Source organism: Arachis hypogaea, chromosome 13, assembly GCF_003086295.3.
Source record: "Arachis hypogaea cultivar Tifrunner chromosome 13, arahy.Tifrunner.gnm2.J5K5, whole genome shotgun sequence".
Taxonomy (NCBI): Eukaryota; Viridiplantae; Streptophyta; class Magnoliopsida; order Fabales; family Fabaceae; genus Arachis; species Arachis hypogaea.
Genome location: NC_092048.1, coordinates 133,776,777 through 133,795,490, shown reverse-complemented (window position 1 = coordinate 133,795,490; position 18,714 = coordinate 133,776,777). Strand labels below are relative to the sequence as shown.

General features: G+C 33.1%; 2 protein-coding genes across 4 annotated transcripts; both read left to right on the top strand.

Annotated features, from left to right (window-relative positions):
* The first annotated feature begins 6,330 nt into the window (after positions 1-6,330).
* On the top strand, positions 6,331-10,622 carry LOC112733766 (NAC domain-containing protein 86). Of its 2 annotated transcripts, none has more exons than XM_025782850.3 (6): positions 6,331-6,421; positions 6,521-6,788; positions 7,811-8,361; positions 8,597-9,022; positions 9,121-9,202; positions 9,749-10,622. In XM_025782850.3, the coding sequence occupies exons 2-6, from the start codon at positions 6,632-6,634 to the stop codon at positions 10,429-10,431; spliced, it is 1,899 nt and encodes a 632-aa protein (XP_025638635.1). In that variant the 5' UTR covers positions 6,331-6,421; positions 6,521-6,631; the 3' UTR covers positions 10,432-10,622. The 2 variants fall into 2 exon arrangements, with proteins under 2 accessions (XP_025638635.1, XP_025638634.1); XM_025782849.3 differs by having other exon boundaries at positions 9,746-10,622.
* Positions 10,623-15,103: 4,481 nt separating this feature from the next.
* Positions 15,104-18,538, top strand: LOC112733764 (uncharacterized). Of its 2 annotated transcripts, XM_025782846.3 has the most exons (11): positions 15,138-15,638; positions 16,096-16,198; positions 16,483-16,496; positions 16,590-16,808; positions 17,011-17,082; positions 17,283-17,369; positions 17,464-17,502; positions 17,583-17,687; positions 17,765-17,927; positions 18,029-18,138; positions 18,238-18,538. In XM_025782846.3, the coding sequence occupies exons 1-11, from the start codon at positions 15,417-15,419 to the stop codon at positions 18,322-18,324; spliced, it is 1,221 nt and encodes a 406-aa protein (XP_025638631.1). In that variant the 5' UTR covers positions 15,138-15,416; the 3' UTR covers positions 18,325-18,538. The 2 variants fall into 2 exon arrangements, with proteins under 2 accessions (XP_072068768.1, XP_025638631.1); XM_072212667.1 differs by lacking the exon at positions 16,483-16,496 and having other exon boundaries at positions 15,104-15,638; positions 16,585-16,808.
* Positions 18,539-18,714: the final 176 nt, after the last annotated feature.

Sequence of the window (18,714 nt, the reverse complement as noted above, 5' to 3'; positions counted from 1 at the left end):
GCTAAAAGTTCATGACAAAAGTCGAAAGGCTATAAGTCAAATAAGTTCAAAAAACTACACAAACAAGCCTATTACAATCTTAAACACCAGAGTTCTCCCCCTCACCCTCAACACCATCCTCGTCCTCAACCAACTCATCCCCAACAACAACCTTACACGGATCCATTTTCGAAAAGTCAGCAGCAGGAGCTAGAAGCTTTGCCTGCTCAACAGCTCTCTCAAATCCAGCCGAGAACATCTCCAAACTATGATCCTCTTTCTCAGTTTCAGCATGTTTCTTTTCCACTCCAAGAACCACAAGTCTAGCCTCCAAATATACATTTTTCTCTTTCAATTCCTTTTCCGCACTCTCATAAGTCGTCAATTTCTCTTGCAATGAGTTTACCAAGTCAAGAGCATCACGCAGCTTGCTCGCCTTCTCCACATTCTACATTAATTGAGGCATGGCAGCCCTATCAAACAAATCCCTAGCATGCTTCAACTCCTGAGTTCGGCCAATAGACATCAACCAAGCTCCAATCACCTACAGAAAATCAGTAAAACAAATCAAAGATCTACACAAGCAAACACAATAAAACAACAAAGTGACACTATACCTGTAGATACTGACAAACCCCAATATCACCAACTTCCTGGACAAGTTTAACATCAGCCGAATTTTGACAGTGCTCATCAACAACCATACTCAACGGGAAATGCTCACTCCAAAGGGAAGTCAAATCCTCATCCCCACGATAACCATGAAGCACCCTTTGGTTCTCGGTAAAATGCTTGACCACCTCAAGATCAATCTCTTTCCCTCCGACCTTATCCTTGGCGACATCCACAGGCATATCTTTCGCCCCATCTCCTCTCTTCCTTTTAAAGTTAACCTTCTTTGGAGACGGCTGATTAACTTCAGCACCTTTCTCCGCCATAATATGACTAGTAGAGCTTTGCTTTTCAACTTTTTTCGACCAAAAATACGCTCGCAAGCTGCTTAAGGTCACCTTTGGAGCCTTTTCAACTACATACAAAACAGAAAGATAACGAATAAACAACCATTACCGAACCATACAAAAACAAATTTCACAAAGCAAATACCTATATATCCAGCCAAGGCATCTCTATCCATTTCCAACTCCAGAAGTTCAACAACCAACAACAAACTCGAAGGCGAAACATAATTAACCAAAAACTCCACAACCATCTCATTTCTGTATCCCATCCCATCCATACCCAATATTTGCCTAGGCCTTGGAACCCAGAATAATGGGAACCTCTCCAATAAACACTCATCTATAAACCAAGAAAATTCACCCTCAACAACGCCAATCTTTACAAACATAGACTTAAACCCTTTATACGAAGACCTATATAAGTTGAAAATGGCACGACCTGGAACACTAGCGAGATTCAACCAACAGTCTCGCCTAACCCCCTTACATTGAAACAAAGCAAAAAAGACTTCCAAGGATGGCTCAATCTCTAAATACCTCATCAGAATCTAAAAAGCCCTAACGAAAGCCCACGAATTAGGATGCAGCTGAGACGGTGCACACTTAAGCTGCATGAGAACACCACACTCGAATTTAGAGAAGGGAAACTTAACACCCAAGTCCACAAAAACGCAATTGTACATGAAGAAAAACTCAAACCCTTCCCCACGATGAAAGACACGATCATTAGCACTACACGGTATGAACTTAAGCTTAATATCACTTCCCCCCTGACCCACGAAGACACTAACCCTAATTGTGACACACTTTGATAATCGTCAAACACAGAAGCATACTCCCTCATTGAATCCACAACCCATGAAAAAGGATTCACAGGATCCCAAACCCACACATCTTCAACTAGCTTAACTTCTACCTTACCACCCACAGTTGTCCCTATCTCAACCTTTTTTCCCTTATCCATCCCGAAAACAAACATTCCCACAGAAAACAAGAGCACATGAGGAAGAAAGGAATAACTAACCTTTCTTATTCATCTTTCGGAAACACAGGCGAAAAAAGAAAAAGCAAGCCCCGAAACCAGATAATCAAACAAATCCAAACAAAAAATCACCCACCAGCCCACTATCCACACCTTCTGCAAGCAGTAAAAATTCAAGAACAATCCCTAACCGTCGATTATTAAACACAAAAAGAAAATCAGCGGCTAGATCTCACTAGCGCTACATTACCCAACACGCATTAAAAGCGAATGCGTTTTCCAATATTTCTCTTTCCTCCCCAAGAGACGAACACAAAATATTAAGCGCGAAAATTCAAAAGGATAACCTGCTTCCACTTCTTACACCGAGAATAAGCATGTTAACCTTGGGGGCTCCGAGCTATAACTCGGCACACCTAAAGCTACCACAATCAACCCACTCCAAATCCTGGTTCCGAGTTATAATACTTGAAAAATGTTAACATGTTTATATCTTGATCCTTTGATAAACCCCATTTATAGAGTTTATCTTGTGTTGAATTGAGAGGGTTTTATCATCTTTTCCCATATTTATTCAATGAAATAGCATGATTTTGTAAATTCTCCTTTAATTGTGCTTAAGAGTGAAAACATGCTTTTGAGGTCTTAAAATATCTAAATTTAATTCACCTTGATTCCATTAGATGCCTTGATATGTTTGTTAAGCAATTTCAGATTTAGGAGGCAAGGATTGGATTGAGGAGATGAAGAAAAAGCATGTAGAAATGGAGAATTCATGAAGAAATGAAGGAATCGCAAAAGCTGTCAAGCCGACCTCTTCGCACTTAATCAACCATAACTTAAGCTATAGAGGTCCAAATAATGCGGTTTTAGTTGCATTGGAAAGCTAACATCTGAGACTTCAAAATTATATAAAATTTGCCATAGTTGCACCGCGCATAGGGGCGCGCATGCGCACGGTACATGTACGCGCTGATGTTGCACGTGCTCACTTAAGTACAACTCGTGGCCAGCGATTTCTGGTGTATTTTGGACCCAATTCAACTCATTTCTGATGCTATTTAACCCAAGGATTGAAGAGGGATGAGGCATCTAGTTAGTTAGTGAGTTTTATTTTAGTTTTATGATGCTTTAGTTAGTTTCTAGAGAGAGAAGCTCTCTCTTCTCTCTAGAATTAGGAGTAGGTTAGATCTAGATTAGGAATTCTTAGATCTAGGTTAATTTTATGCTTTGATTTACTTTTTCTTTTGTAATTCTTCTTCTTCTACATCTCTTCTCTCTAGTTTAGCATTTAATTCTTGTAATTCTCTACTTTTTTGTTGATGCACTTTTGTTTCTTCTATTTTCATTTTAATGCACTTTATGTTTTCATGTTCCTTTATTGTTCATTTGATTTGTTATTGTTTAATTCCTTGCAATTGAGTAGTGTAGATTTACTTTCCTTGCAATTTTACTATGCTTTCCTTTTATGCCTTCCAAGTGTTTGATAAAATTCTTGGTTGGATTTTAGAGTAGAATTTTACGCTCTTAGCTTGGGAAGGTAACTTAGGAACTCTTGAGTTACTAATGTCCAAGTGATTGACGATTGGGAGCTATTAACTCTAGATCTCACTAATTGATTTGGCGGAGAACTAGGACTTATGGACTTGGATTGATATAGCTCACTTGACTTTCCTCTACTATTAGTTAGGAGTTGACTTAATGGGATTGATCCTTGCCAATTCTCATGTTGTGGTTAGTGATAGGGATAGAGATCCTTGACCACCAAACCTTGCCAAGACCTTTGTAGTTGTTAGTTTATTTTTATTACCATTTACAATTCATGTCTCTTATCCCAAAAATCCCAAAACATACCTCATAACCAATAACAAGACACTTTGTTGTAATTCTTAGGGAGAACGATCCGAGGTTCAATACTTCGGTTTATAAATTTAGGGGTTTGTTACTTGTGACAAACAATCTTTTGTATGAAAGGGTTATTAATTGGTTTAGAAACTATACTTGCCACGAGAATTCATTTGTGAATTCTAAACCATCAAGAGTCCATTCATCACCCCCAAAACAGGCCAACCTTGGGGGCTATGATCCGTTAGGTCGGAACCGAGTCATAACGGGAATCTCGGAACCAGGATCAACACACAACTCCTCCGCAGATCTCTTTCCAGAGCTACCTAAGTTCCGAAATATCAGAACACAACCAAACCAGTAACAAACAATGTGGATAACGGTTCTCCAATTACTCCATTATATACGAGTGATTTACTCAGTCACAGGTACGCTATTCACTCCAATCTTATTCTGAACTCACTCCAATTACTCTAATCTATTTACTCATACTTATTTGAGCGTTGGAGTCCCTTTTTAGGTACCCAACGCCGCCTCCTCAGGAGAAGACGATGTTCCACTCCCTCCACTCTAAGAAAAGCAAGTTCAAGCGCTAGTAGAATAAGCTATACCTCAGAGCTCACTTTCACACAAAAACAGTATCCATTGGATAGAACTTCTATCCTCCATAACTTTTACCAAATATATATAGAAAAGAATAAAGTCGAACATTTATATTCTATATCTATATCCTAACTAAATTCTAAGCCACAAAGAAAATTTTTTTTTTATTGACATGTGTCCTAAGAAAATGTACATTTTAAGAATACTATCAAATTAAAAAATATATTTATATTAAAAATTATTAAAATAATATATACATATTAAAAATCAGTTATTAAATTATTCATTATTATATATATATATATATATATTATTTAATTTATTTTTAATATATTTAAAATTTCAACATATATTTTGTTCGAGTAAATGACTATTTGATGTCTGATTATTTGTCTATATTAGCATGGTTGAAAAGTTATTGAAAGATAATTTTTTTTATATTTTTAATACATTAAATACATAAAAAGCTTAAAAATTTTAATTATTATATTTTTAAAATATGATCTTAAAGACACAAAAAAATTAAATTCTAAATTTAATTATTTTAATATAAAACATTTAATTATTCTAGTATCTGATTATTTTAATTTATTTGAAAAACATGTAAAAAATATACAAAAATATGTAACGATGAATTAGTGATTGATTTTTAGATGATGTTCAAAATTATTGTTAATTAATTTGTATTTTCTCTAAAAAATTTATATTTGAATAAAATAAAATCGCATTTCATGTTAGGATAATGAGGAGAAAAATCGTAAGCAAATATAATGAATTATTTCCGAAATTAAATTAAACAATCCCATGGCAGCATAAACTGAGAAAGGAGAAAAGCACCAAAAGATGGATTGGTGAAAGGGAAAGGGAAAGCATGAGATGACATAAGACTAAGTTATACTAATATACTACCTATTTAGTTAGGGAACATTTAATTTGCATCCATCTATCAGCTATATGGGAAAAGCATCAGATCACTCACAAGTCATCCTGCCATGCCACGTTGGTTCTTTATTCATTTCACGTGGCAAAATCTGGCCCCACATGGGTCCCACTTCCAAATTACCTTGGCCGATCCAACTATAATATATAAGAAAAGTATATACAACAACAAGTGATTACTCAAAAAATAATAATTTAATTAATTTATAATTATATTTAATTAATTTTATTTATTTTTAATTTATAATATTTATAACATTTTCGGTTGGAGAAATAGGAACGGAGATCACAAAATTTTTAACAATTTTGATTTTCAGTATATAAAAAAATTTATAAAATATATAAAAAAATATCCATTTAGTATAAAAAAGAAACATTATAATACTTAGTAAAAAAATATCTTAATGCCTAACATAAATATCATTCACATACAAATTTTGAATTCACCAAAGATAATTTGCTGATTTTTAGTTGGTATCCTCTTGTTCCTTACCATTGTTGATATATATAATCATTTTCTTTGCATGCACAAAATTTAAGTAATCAAAGTTCTTATTTAATTCATAATTTATATGGACTAAGATATAACTTTGAAAACAAAAAAATGGAGGAGCATACAAGTTGAATAAGTGGATAAGGAATAGTAGAGAAAAGGGGTGGATGATGATGAAACTCCATGCGAGTAGTAGTCAAGTGTGAACGGTATGTAGTTTTCTTGGGTTATGAGGAAGAGCCGCCAAAGTTGGTTTTCCTACTGTTGGTCACGTTAATGCAGATTCTTGGTCTGATGAAAAAGGTTTTGAAATGCATCCAATTAATATATTCCATGCATTGTCATGTGGAGCATACCAGAATCCAAGAAAGAACTACCAGGAAGCATAGGATCATTACCACACAAGAACACAAGCTTGAATACAAAGATAAAAAGAATCTTCCATTCCATTTGATCGAAAAAGAGATAGCTAGTGGGACAACCCCAATTTGCTTCTTCATTATATTCTCTTTTTGTCCTCTTTGTTAAAAGCCCAAGCAACCCCAACATTCCACCCTCCTCTTCCCTCACCTATTCTCTCGCTCTCTCTCATTTTTCTAGCTCCCAACGTTCCACATTAAGGTCTCTACTCTTTTAATATTATGTACATACAAATACTACTATATGTCGTATTATATTAATTTTGCTAACAAACTGTTCTTTTTTGTTCGTTGGTGACAGGGAGGGGAGAGCATTATTATTGCATCATTGGAGATCATCGCTTGGATTATTGAGGTTTCTGATAGTTTGTTAAGTGGGGTATTAGAGATCATATAATATTTAGATATTATAATGGCACCAGTTTCATTGCCTCCTGGTTTTAGGTTCCACCCTACAGACGAAGAACTGGTTGCTTATTACCTTAAAAGGAAGATTAATGGCCGTAAAATTGATCTGGAGATCATTCCTGAAGTTGATCTATACAAGTGCGAACCGTGGGACTTGCCAGGTACATATATTATATACATGCATGTCTATATCATATATTTTTCTTAATTTGGTTAAGGGAAAGAGATACACATATATTAATTTAGGGTTAGCTAGCTAGCTATTCTGAACGTCAACACATAGAGTAATGAGAAAAATAGTGGGATTCCCAATGCAAGTAATTAAACAAATAAAAACAGTAAAAAAGAAAGATTCACCCCATACTTGATTACTTGTATGATGCGCTTGGACAAGAGGTTGAAATTGAGAAATTGAGATTGGAAAATAAAAATTGGGAGGTTGAAGTTAAATTAAGTTTTTGTATTTTTTTGTGTGTAAAATATATTAGATTAAATTATATTTTAATATTATATTTAATTTAAAATAAATATAAAGATTGAATGTAGATTTAAATTTGATTTAGTAAAGTTTTAAATAAATTAAGTTTTGTTTGTATTTTTTTAAAATATAAATATTTTGTTTTATGTTTGATAAATTAAAAAATTTATATATTTATGTTTGTAGTTTTTTAAAATTAAAGTTCTTTTAAAAGTACATAAGAAAAAGTTTTTTAAAATTAAAAAATTTAATATAATCTCGTATATTTATTAATATTTAAATTTAATTTTTATTATATTATTATCTATTATAATATTTTTAAATTTTAAAAATTATATTATTAAAATACTTGTTATTACTTATATTTATTAAAAATTATTTTTAATTTAATTTATTAAATATAAATATTACAACTTTTAAAAAATTATTTTTAAAAATTAATTTTTATAAACTATTTTTAAAAAATAAAAATTTTATCACATTAAGTTTTAAAATTTAAAAAATTAAAATTTATTTAAAAGAATATTATTAAAATTTTAATATGACTCCAAAATTTTAATTTCTTATATTTTTATTTTATATTTTAAGACTAAAATTTTAATTGGAATATATGACCTTTTTTATCACCGAAAACAAACACTACCTAACTATTTTGTATTATCCTTTATATTGACTCAAGGAATATTTATTATTAATATTATACAGGGAGGTCGTTGTTGCCGGGTAAGGATTTGGAGTGGTACTTCTTTAGCCCTCGGGACAGGAAGTATCCAAATGGGTCAAGAACTAACAGAGCAACGAAATGTGGGTACTGGAAGGCCACTGGAAAGGACAGGAAGGTAAATTCGCAGAGCCGCGCCGTAGGGATGAAGAAAACCCTTGTGTACTACCGAGGCAGGGCGCCTCACGGGTCTCGCACTGGTTGGGTCATGCACGAGTACCGTCTTCATGAGAGGGAATGCGAAACCAATGCTGCTTCTGGCTTGCAGGATGCCTATGCTCTTTGCCGTGTCTTCAAGAAGGCGGCGGTCATTATCCCCAAAGTGGCAGATCACTATGCTGCTGATAATATCATGATGATGACAACTGATTCTCAAGGAACACCCCAAGTCTTTGACACCATGCCTTGGGATCATCATATTGGGCATAATGGTAAATGCCCACACTTATCTCAAGATCCATTCCTCAATAACCTTCCATCTTCGTCATCCTCCTCATTTCCTCATTATGGAGCCCTAACTTACTCTCCATCTAAGGTGCCTAATACCTTTCTTTTATTTAAATTAAAAGTATTAAACTAAAATAAAGTGAACACTCACGTGTAATTGTTTTTTTCTAAAAGTTAAAAGTTGTTAGATAATAATTTAGTTAAATATATCGAATCATTTAATTATATTTAACTAGCAACTTCACGTAAAAACAATTGCACATAAATTTTTTCTAAAATCAAATTAATTATTATATATTTATGTATGTTTTTATGTTTTTCAGGTGGATGTAGCACTAGAGTGTGCAAGGATGCAGCACAGTTTTTCCATGCCTCCATTGGAGGTAGTGGAGGAATTCCCTAATGTGGGAATTTCAGAGCTCAACATCATGACACGTGGCACCACTTCAATGTGTGGAGGAAGCATGAACAATAACAATGAATCGGATATCTTGCAACAGATTCTTTCACTTGCTAATGCTAATGTTTCTTCCCATGAATTCACAAATCATTCAAACCATTCACACACATTATTGGGTGGCAACAATGCAAATTATGCTGCTCCTCATCATCACGAACATGATTTTGCTTTTAATGCTGGCACAAGTTACACTAATCACGCCGTAAATGATATGAACCCCATGAGATATGAAATCCAAGATCAAAACCTAAGAACAATAGAGATTGGAGATCTTGAAAGCGAGTTCAAGGTATGTTGTACATGACCTTATACCCATTACTTGCTACAATAAAACTAATGTTGGAACTTATATAAATGAGTGAGTACCTTATACCCATAATTTTGCAGAGCTTTATGGAAGAGCAAAAGACGGTTCCGATTGAGGATATATCAAGCTTCCAAACAAACATACAAGAAAATGAGGTTCAAGGTATATTAATTAGCCAACAAAGCTAGATAATTAGAAAACTTTATATATTTGCTCCTATTACTCTTAATAAATAAATGAGTGAGTACCTATCCGGTCTCGACAATTATTTCAAAAGGATAAGGAGGCCTCAAAAAAAAATACTCAATCCGGTTCCTGATATTTTTTTTAGATTGATTAGCCCCTATGCCAAAAAAATAACATTAATTTTTTTTTTTGCACAAGGGCCTCTTTGTCCTTTCGAGGTCATTGTCAAAGGCCGGATTGTGTTTTTTTTTTTGTTAAGGGTCTCGTTGTCTTTCGAAGTAATTGTCAGGAGTTATTTTGGATTTTTCTCTAAATAGATAAATGAGTTTTATTACTTTATTTCATCAAAGAGTTTAATAAATTTTTTTTTCTAGTTATGTAACACTTTTCTATCATTAAGCATGCATAACTATACACAATGCACATGCATGATTGCTGTTTCCCTTTGCCATGTATATCTTTCTCTTGTTTACCTTTTATTTTTCTTGAAAAAAAACATAAATAAAACTTTATTTGCAGCAGAATCTGAGCTACACAATAGCAACAAAGAATTCAGTGAAGCTGACATTGACAATTTCTCAATGGGGTTCATCAACGATGGTGACCCAAATGAGAACTTCATCGATGATGATGACAACATTGATTATTCAAATTCCACAAGCTTTGAGGTCCTTGAAGAAACCAAGGTTAGCCATGGAATGTTTGTGGCGACTCGCCGAGTAGCCGACACATTCTTTCATCAGATTGTTCCTTCACAAACCATCAAAGTTCAACTGAATCCAGTAACAATAATGGGCAACAATTCTTCCATGGAGATGCTCAAGAATAATCAAGAGTCTTTGTTCAAGAAGCTGATGATGATGAAGTCACCAAATACATTAGCAAGTGCTATTGTATTTATCTTTGCACTATTGTTGACGCTTTGTGTTAATTTGAAGGGGCAAGTTGAAAATTATTGGGCATCAAGAAGTGATGATGACACAATTAATGTGAAGAAGAAATGTTGTTATGATGCTAATAGCAGCATGAAGAGAATGAAACAAGTAGCTCACAAGATCATATGGAATCAGCAAGAAAAATCTTGGTGTGTTGGAATTAAAAGTGGGAGAGGATTTAGTGTGGTGTTGAAGAAAATTGGTATTTTCCTCTCCATATCTTTGGCTCTTTGTACCATGTGGGTTAACCATGTTACAATTAGTCCTTAATTGACCTAGTAATTTTATTTTCTTTTAGCTTCTAACTTAATTAAGGATTTCATTATTTAGAAGGATACTTGTATTTTCTTCTCACAACAATTCTTGTATTTTACTTGGTCAATATGTTATTTAATTAAGAATTAGTATTGTACTCAATTGTACCAATAGAAATTGATATATAATTCATTTTCATTTAATCCATTTATTTTGTTATTCAAGCATAGAAAAGAATCAGTGCGGACAACTACAACAACAATAACGAAACCTTGCCTCACTTAATGAAGCCGGTCATATGGATCAAACGATGTCATTAAACTCTATTATGTATCGTATTTATAAAAAGACGGTTTATATAGAGATCATGTTTAACTACTTTATAGATGATCTTTTTAATTTTTTCTCTACCTTTTACTCATTGTTCATCTTCTATCTCATTCATCCTCCTAACTAAATGCTCTATCGATCTTCTTCTCACATATCCAAACTACCTAAAACATGATTCTAGTATCTTTTCTATAATAAATGCTACTCCAACTTTCTCTCTTATATCTTCGTTCCTTATTCTATCCAATCGCATATGACCACTCATTCATTTGAATATCTTCATCTCCCTTTTGACCGCCCAACATTCTGTACCATAAAGTATAGCTGGTTTGATAGCAGTGTGATAGAATTTATCTTTAAGTTTTAAAGGCACTTTTTTGTCACATATAAAACCAGACACACTCCTTCATTTTGACTAATCTACTTGGATCCTATGATTTATATCATGCTCAATCTTTCCGTTATTCTGTATGATGCACCCAAAATAATTAAAAACTTTTAACTTTTCGTAAGATGTTTTCTCCAATCTTCACCTCTGTATTAGGGTTTGCCCTTCGACAGCCGAACTTACATTTCATATATTCCGTCTTGCTACTGCTTATGCACATATCATATATTTCAAAAGCTTCTCTCCATAAATCCAACTTTTTATTTAGATCTTCCTTTAACTCTCTCATAAGGACGATATCATCGGTAAAATTAGAGGTGACAAACGGACCTAAATCTGTCGGGCCGGCTCGCATAACCCGCCAAAAAAGATGGGCCGGGCTGAAAAATTGAGACTGTCACACATCAAAAGCCTGCTTAATCCGCACCGCTTAAACTGTGGGTTTTGGCGGGGTGGGGCGGGCTTCACCGCCGGGCTTAGGATTTTTTTGAAGATGTTCTAATTTAGTGTTTTGGATTATGTTTTACGTTTGATTGATTATGTTCTAAACTTGTAGATATTTAATTATATATTTTGGACAATATTTATTTTACTTTGGACAATGTTGGTTTTATTATTTTGTTTCAAAAAATTTGGTTTATGATTATATTTATTAGATATTTATAATTATAAAGACTTTAATGTTTGTGAATTTACATATTATAATTTTTTTATATTTTTAGAAATTATAAATTTATTAAAATAGTTGTGAAATTATATATATTATTTAATAATTTTTTTGTAATTTATATTATTTAATACTTAATAGTAAAAAAAAAAATAAAAAAGGAGATTTGGTGAGCTTGGCCCACCAGCCCGCTGTTAGGGGTGGCAATGGGGCGGATTTTTGCTCTACCCGATCCCGTCCCGCCCTACAAAAAACCCGCATCAAACCCGCCCCACCCTACCCGTGGGTTGTAAAATGTTAAACCCTAACCCGTCCTTGCGGGTGCCCGCCCCGCCTCTACCCGCCCCTATAATTATTAAATCTAACAAATAAAATTAAAATTTAAAAATTATATAACCACCATTTATATATATAATATAAATTAAAGTAAAAATTTATATATGATATAATATTATTAATTATTTTACTAATTATTTTATATATGTTACACATATTATATATTAAAAATATATATATTTACATATATATTATATATACTGGGGCGGGTTTAACCTAAACCCGACCCCGCCCCACCCCGCCTAAGAACCCGTCCCGGTGCGGGGGCGGGTAATTACCCGCCTCGAGCGGGTAGGGGTGGGGTGGGTACCCGCGGGTTCGGGTAGTGTTGCCACCCTTACCCGCTGTTAAGCGGAGTGGGGTGAGATTTTAAGACGGTTTCATTAGGCGAGGCGGGGCGAGTCAGCCCGCCAAAGGGTGAGCTTTTGGCGGGGCAGGCGGGGCCAGCTTTCTCGCTTGCCACTCCTAGACAAAAAATATACACCATGATACAGGTTCTTGGATATACTCTATGAATACTTTCAAAATTAATGTAAAAATGTATAGACTTAAAAATAATTTTTTGTGTAATTCTATACTAATAAAAATTTTTTCTGTCACACCACCTTCACACTAGTTATAATTCTATCATATATGTTTATAATTACATAGATATATACAATAAGACTTTTCTTGACACTCCATCGTACATTTTTTTCAAATATAAGGTAACAACTATAAGATGATTTTTTTTTCATATATATAACATTTTCAGTTCCCACTCTTTGCATGTCATTAATTTTTTTTTGTTAAAATAATTTTGACAAAAGATTCCTGTATTATTAGACTAATATTTTTAATCCCATAGTTTTATAAAAAAAAGAATTGGTTTCAACACACAGCCTATTCACGCACACATTAAATACTCTCTTTACATATTCTACTTATTAAGAGAGATTCGAATTCATGTGGCATTTTTAGAAGGCAAATGTATTTGCCATTATGATAAAACTCAGCCAAAAAAAAAAAAATAGTGAAAACATTCTTAGGTAGGTAATTAATTGGTGTTTTTTATTTTATATTTAAAAAAAATAAATTCTTTTAATTTTTTTTAATATTTGAAAAAATAAAATATAATTTTTTATTATGAATTTTATAAGTGTGATAAAAAAAATATGAAACAAAAAATATTAAAAAATTAGAAATCATACTTTACTTTTTTAATTGTTAAAAAAAATTGAAAAGATTACACGTTCCATGATTAGTATTACAATATTCTCTATTGAGTAGAAAATAAATTCTTATTGTGATTTTTGAAATTCACGCAATTACTTAATTTAATCATTGTTCTAATTTTAGTATTTTATCATAATGATGATCTTTTAGATCAAACTTCAAATACCATTGCTAACTTAGTTATTGAAATGCTGATGTTGTTCTTTTTTGTTATACTAGAATGTTCCAACAAGTAATTGACGTGACCAAATTATAATTAAACTCTGACTAAATTTGGATAATTACATAAATAAAAATTTTCTCGAATAGGAGGAGTTTATTAGCTTGAGAATTCTTTTTCAGCATTTAGTTATTCATTTCCTAAGCACCTTAAATAATTTATTCAATCAGATAAGTGGCATGAAGGTGAACGAGAGGATACACAGAAGGAGTTGCACCCAACAAGAGGAGTTATTGAAGGAGATAGAGGCAAGGCAATCAAACCTTTCCATGTGTAGTGAAAAGGTAATTTGATGTTTAATGTTGGTAATGAATTTCAGGAAAAATGCATCTTCAAAAATGTTTTGATGGACAGTGTATAAAAGTATGCATTGAGCCGCCAGCAAAGACGCAGTTAATGAAAGAATTAGAATTTGGCAGATTGGATTTGTACATGTTTGACTTAGTGAATTCATCTTCCACAGTCCTTTATAGGAATAGATTTTGTTAACACTTGAGCTGAAGCAAAAACATCATGAAAAAATAAAATAAAATAAAAAAGTGAAACATCAGAAACTATTTACGAATATTTTGATATTTATTCACATTTATATCATGACATATGATATTCCATAAATATCTGATTTTGAAACAATAATCCAATGTCATTGACTTATTGTGAATCTGGACTTTGTCAGCAAACACGAAGGAGTCAATTTACACATGATTCGTGAAGCTGTCTATCACGGGACCATACACCGTACCATTCATCATTTTACATTTTCTCAGATGCGTCACTCGCTTCAACACGCTTTGAGATTTACACCATAATTGTCTTACCCTATGGTATCTTAGACTCCAATTAGTAAAAAAATATAAGGTTAATTACATTTCATTTTTTCATTTTATATTATGTACTTATGTGTTATGTATCTTGATTTCCGACAATTATCAACTACATACTATAATGGAGCCCTATAAAAAAGCGGAGTTTAGGTCCCTTTGTTTTACCAAAGTGTTCACACTTCACAGCCGGTTTATTTATTTATTATTTTTAACATAGCTGATATCAAAATTTATTATACAAGTCACAAGATAACCTTTTTCTTTTCCTGAACGGCTCATATGACAACTTTAACTAAGCTCTTGTGAGTCATTGGTTGAGGCGTTGAGCAAATATTAGATAATAAATTTATCAACTAATCTGGATGTAGTAATAATTTTTGTTAGTTACAAGAAGCTGCAAGCAGGGAATGAATGATTTTGATTTTGATTTTGATTTGGAGTGTAGAGTTGTGAAGATGAGGTAAGGTGAGTGCACAGCACATGCTTGATGAATTGATCACTCATACATTGCAGAATGCAGAGAGTATCAAAGTGAATAATAGGGAACAATAAGTACCATCAATTTAGGAACCAACATAAATATACAAGTTGAAAAGAACATGACAAAATAGCCCAAAGATAGGTTCACGGGTCACTACACTATTAACCTCTTTCTAGTAAAATAAAAGAGTGCGAATCCCACTAGCTACATGCCAACAATTCATTTCATACTATATATTTCAACAATATTATTTCTTTATTGCAATCCATTTAATATTATTTCTGCACTCTCAAGTCTGAATCTCCATCTATATTTCATTATTCTCATCACAGAAACTAAAGCATTATTTATCAGTTTAGCTTGGCTGCAAAACATAATTGCTATAGCAAAAAAGTTTATTAGCTTTCTATTATTACCTTCTAAAAGGTAGCTTAAAATAATGACTATGAGCAAAGTGTGGCAAATATATAATTAGCTCAACTGTTCACATTATTTGTGTATAGCAACAGGTTTAATTACTTTATCACTCATTCACCTTCATGGACTCAGCTCCTTGTAGTTCTTGGCTGCAAGCCTTGTTCTCTCTCTTGGCATTGGTTTGGGTCTTGAGCTGTTGTGGAGGTGTTCGTGGAGGGACCACCCCAACAAAAGTGAGCAGCTTCTCAAAGGTGGAGGATGCTGTGAACTTCCATATTTATTATGGCCAGACCTTCAAAGTCATTAAAAATGCTATTGATGGCCAGAGCTACCTTCTTCTCCAGGTAATTCATCTTTGTGAACATTTTTCTTTTCATTGTCTTTGAACTCTTGTATTAGGATTGCACTGTATCCTTAAGATTTGTTTATTTTTCAGTTTACAAGGGTAAACAATGACATGGAAATGAGAGGGAGGTGAGGTCCTTAACATGAGTGATTGTGTTTTTTTAATCTTTACCAGCAAAGTCATTTGTAGATAAAGATAAGGGATTTTAAAATAAAAAATGACATTGGCATAACAAAAGAAATAGATAACATTGATCTGAAAATACTCAAAATAGATGCTGATGAAGGAATAGCTTCTCATCTTTTGGGAAACATATGAGTTAGGAATTGCACTCTTTTACTTTCTTTTTTTTCTTCCTTTTATAAGTTTACCATGTGTACTGTATTTTCCCTGCTAATTAAGCTGTATTTCTCAGCTACTCATTTTCTTCCATCATTTTGCTGTGTCATTGGCAGAATAATTCAAGGATTGCATCAAGGACTAAATACTGCACCTCAAGAATCAAATCATTTGTCATTCCATTGTCAAACTATTCTGTTGATACAGATTATTTTCCAGGTATATACCCTGCTTATCTCATTCACCTTATGATTTCTCTTCTTAACTGGGAACCAAAATGTTAAGCATAAAAAGGTAACACATCCTTTGATCTACCAAGAAACTAATGCAGTAACCCTTTCATTGTATTTGTCAATATTAAAAAGATTTTGCAATTCATTTTTAGCCAATTCTTATTGAATCATATACTTAAAGGATGTCTTAATACAATAATGCTTTCTTTTACCTTTGTTGCCCCTAACTTGTTTGTCATTCTTTTCTTTCTGCTGGGATTGGAACTCAAGTTTCCTTCTTAGAGGTGAGAGTCTTTCACTACTCCAAGTTTACATGTTAAACTTCAAACGATCATGATAGAAGGATTTTCATCTAATCTTTCCCTTGTTTAGAGCAGATTTTAGGTTTGCTGGAGAGCTTGAAAGGCATAACAGCAGACTCGGTGGCTTCTCCATGTGTCTTGAAATTGCGTCAAGAAGGGCAGATTCAAATATTAAACAAAAGTGATTATCAACAGATTGCACAGTTCTCAGCACACTTCTATAGTGACACTGATCAACAACCAGCTTGCAACTTTGCAACTTTTGTTCCCTTTGTCGAGGATACGCCTTTGCAGGTAAGCACCTGAAGATCATGCACTGGCTAGATTTTCAATATCCAAAAGGACAGAACAATATTTTTTTTTTACTTGGAACAGTGGACATAGGGTACCAGGTTAGCTTGTACACCTGGCTATTGAAGAGAGATGTATGTACTTATGATAATGAAGATTTTCTTTGCCTAGAATGTTTGAAAACTAACTGTGTTTACTTTGATAGAGAGCAGAGTGGATCAAGTATATTGGAGCTTTTGCAAATGTTGAAGCCAGGGCCAATCAAGTTTATGCTGCAGTAAGAACACTCCTCTGTTCCACCATCAGTAATTGTTTATATATCATTATGAAGAGTATTTTTTCTCTGTAAATTTTTGCTATCATCAGTAACCTGTAGACTAGTATATTTAAAATGAAAGCTACAGTTGGATAATGCACAATGTTTTCATAATTTTATGAGATATATTGCTCTGACAAAATGGTTTATCATTTGTGTAGGTTAAGGAGAACTATTTGTGCATGGCTAAACTCACAACGAATCGAACATCATTCAAGCCAACAGTAGCTTGGATGAAGTATGATAATGTATGTATCAGTATCACCAAACTCCAGGACACACCCTTTTATCTGTCATCTTCAAACTATATATAAGGAGCTATTGAGTGTTTTATCTTTTCAGGGTGTTTGGTCTTTTACAAAGGAAGCATATCAATTGAAGGTATGAAAGCATTGCTGTTAGATAAACAAGCCTTTAACACTTGATCTTTGTTAATTTTGATACACAAACTATTCAAGCAGTATGTAGAAGATGCGGGAGGAGAGAATTTGGATGCTTCTATAAACAAGAACACTTACAATGTCTCTAATCCTGATGATGTAGAGGAACTCCATGCCATCTTATGTGTAAGTTTATTATGATTATGTGATAATTGTTTGTCATAATTCTTTATCTTTATCTATGATTTTTTTTTCCCATGTAGACCGTGGAAGTAGTCATCGACGAAACATTAACTTCTGATCCAGCCAACTACATGCTATCAACATTTATCCAAAATTTAAACATTGAAGATCGTTCTTGTTTTTCCTTTCTTACAAACACAAGCCTATGGAGATATGACAAAAGGATTCAAAATTATACACTAGGTAACTACGAAGTTATAAGTTATAACTTGTTGCATTTACCTCACTAATTTAAGCTACTTGATAACTAACTAACTAACTTTCCATGGTGCATGTATATGTAGATTGGTATAATGGAGCATTGGCCCAACCTCAATTGGTATTAGCAGATCTAATTGAAGTTTTATTTCCTACCGGAAATTACAATATGACCTACTTTAGGAACCTTGCAAAGGTATGATTTCATTAAATTCTTGAGAATAAAAAGAGAATTTGCAAGATGGTGTTTGGTATTCCTTCCCTAACTCTCAAGGTATTTCCTGTCTTCTTGCAGGGAGAAGCACCTATAAACATTGGTCCTGAAATGTGTGATAGGAATACTTCCACTACAATGGACCCTACAGTAGTAGCATGTGGATGATTATATCTTAAATCTCAAATTACTTTTTTCTTTTAAAAAAAAATATAGGATCTATACATTTTTTAGTTATTATTATTTGCACTCAGCAATGAGTATCGATAGTTCTATACACAGAATGTAATAATGCCACTTTTTTGTTTGGTACCATTTTAACTAAAATTTATCGTCTATCTACATGCTGAGACAAAAAAACACTAAAAAATATTACATAGCATTGAGTTAAACCAAGATTATAGGGCTTAGCCTTAATTGATATAACGATGGGATAATTAGAATATAAATTTTTTTCGGTACATAATTAGAATAGAAGTTAACGATGTAAAATTATGATATATATATTAAGAGATATTTTTTTCTTAAAAAAAAATTGAACTTAAGACTATTGGTTAT

Bases quoted from the DNA above. Each gene is read 5' to 3' on its own strand.
- LOC112733766 (XM_025782849.3), top strand. From the start codon at position 6,632: ATGGCACCAGTTTCATTGCCTCCTGGTTTTAGGTTCCACCCTACAGAC. The intron at 8,362-8,596 runs GTGCCTAATACC...TATGTTTTTCAG, and splicing joins TAACTTACTCTCCATCTAAG to GTGGATGTAGCACTAGAGTG. The intron at 9,203-9,745 runs GTATATTAATTA...CTTTATTTGCAG, and splicing joins ACAAGAAAATGAGGTTCAAG to CAGAATCTGAGCTACACAAT.
- LOC112733764 (XM_025782846.3), top strand. From the start codon at position 15,417: ATGGACTCAGCTCCTTGTAGTTCTTGGCTGCAAGCCTTGTTCTCTCTC. The intron at 17,928-18,028 runs GTAACTACGAAG...ATGTATATGTAG, and splicing joins GATTCAAAATTATACACTAG to ATTGGTATAATGGAGCATTG. The intron at 18,139-18,237 runs GTATGATTTCAT...GTCTTCTTGCAG, and splicing joins ACTTTAGGAACCTTGCAAAG to GGAGAAGCACCTATAAACAT.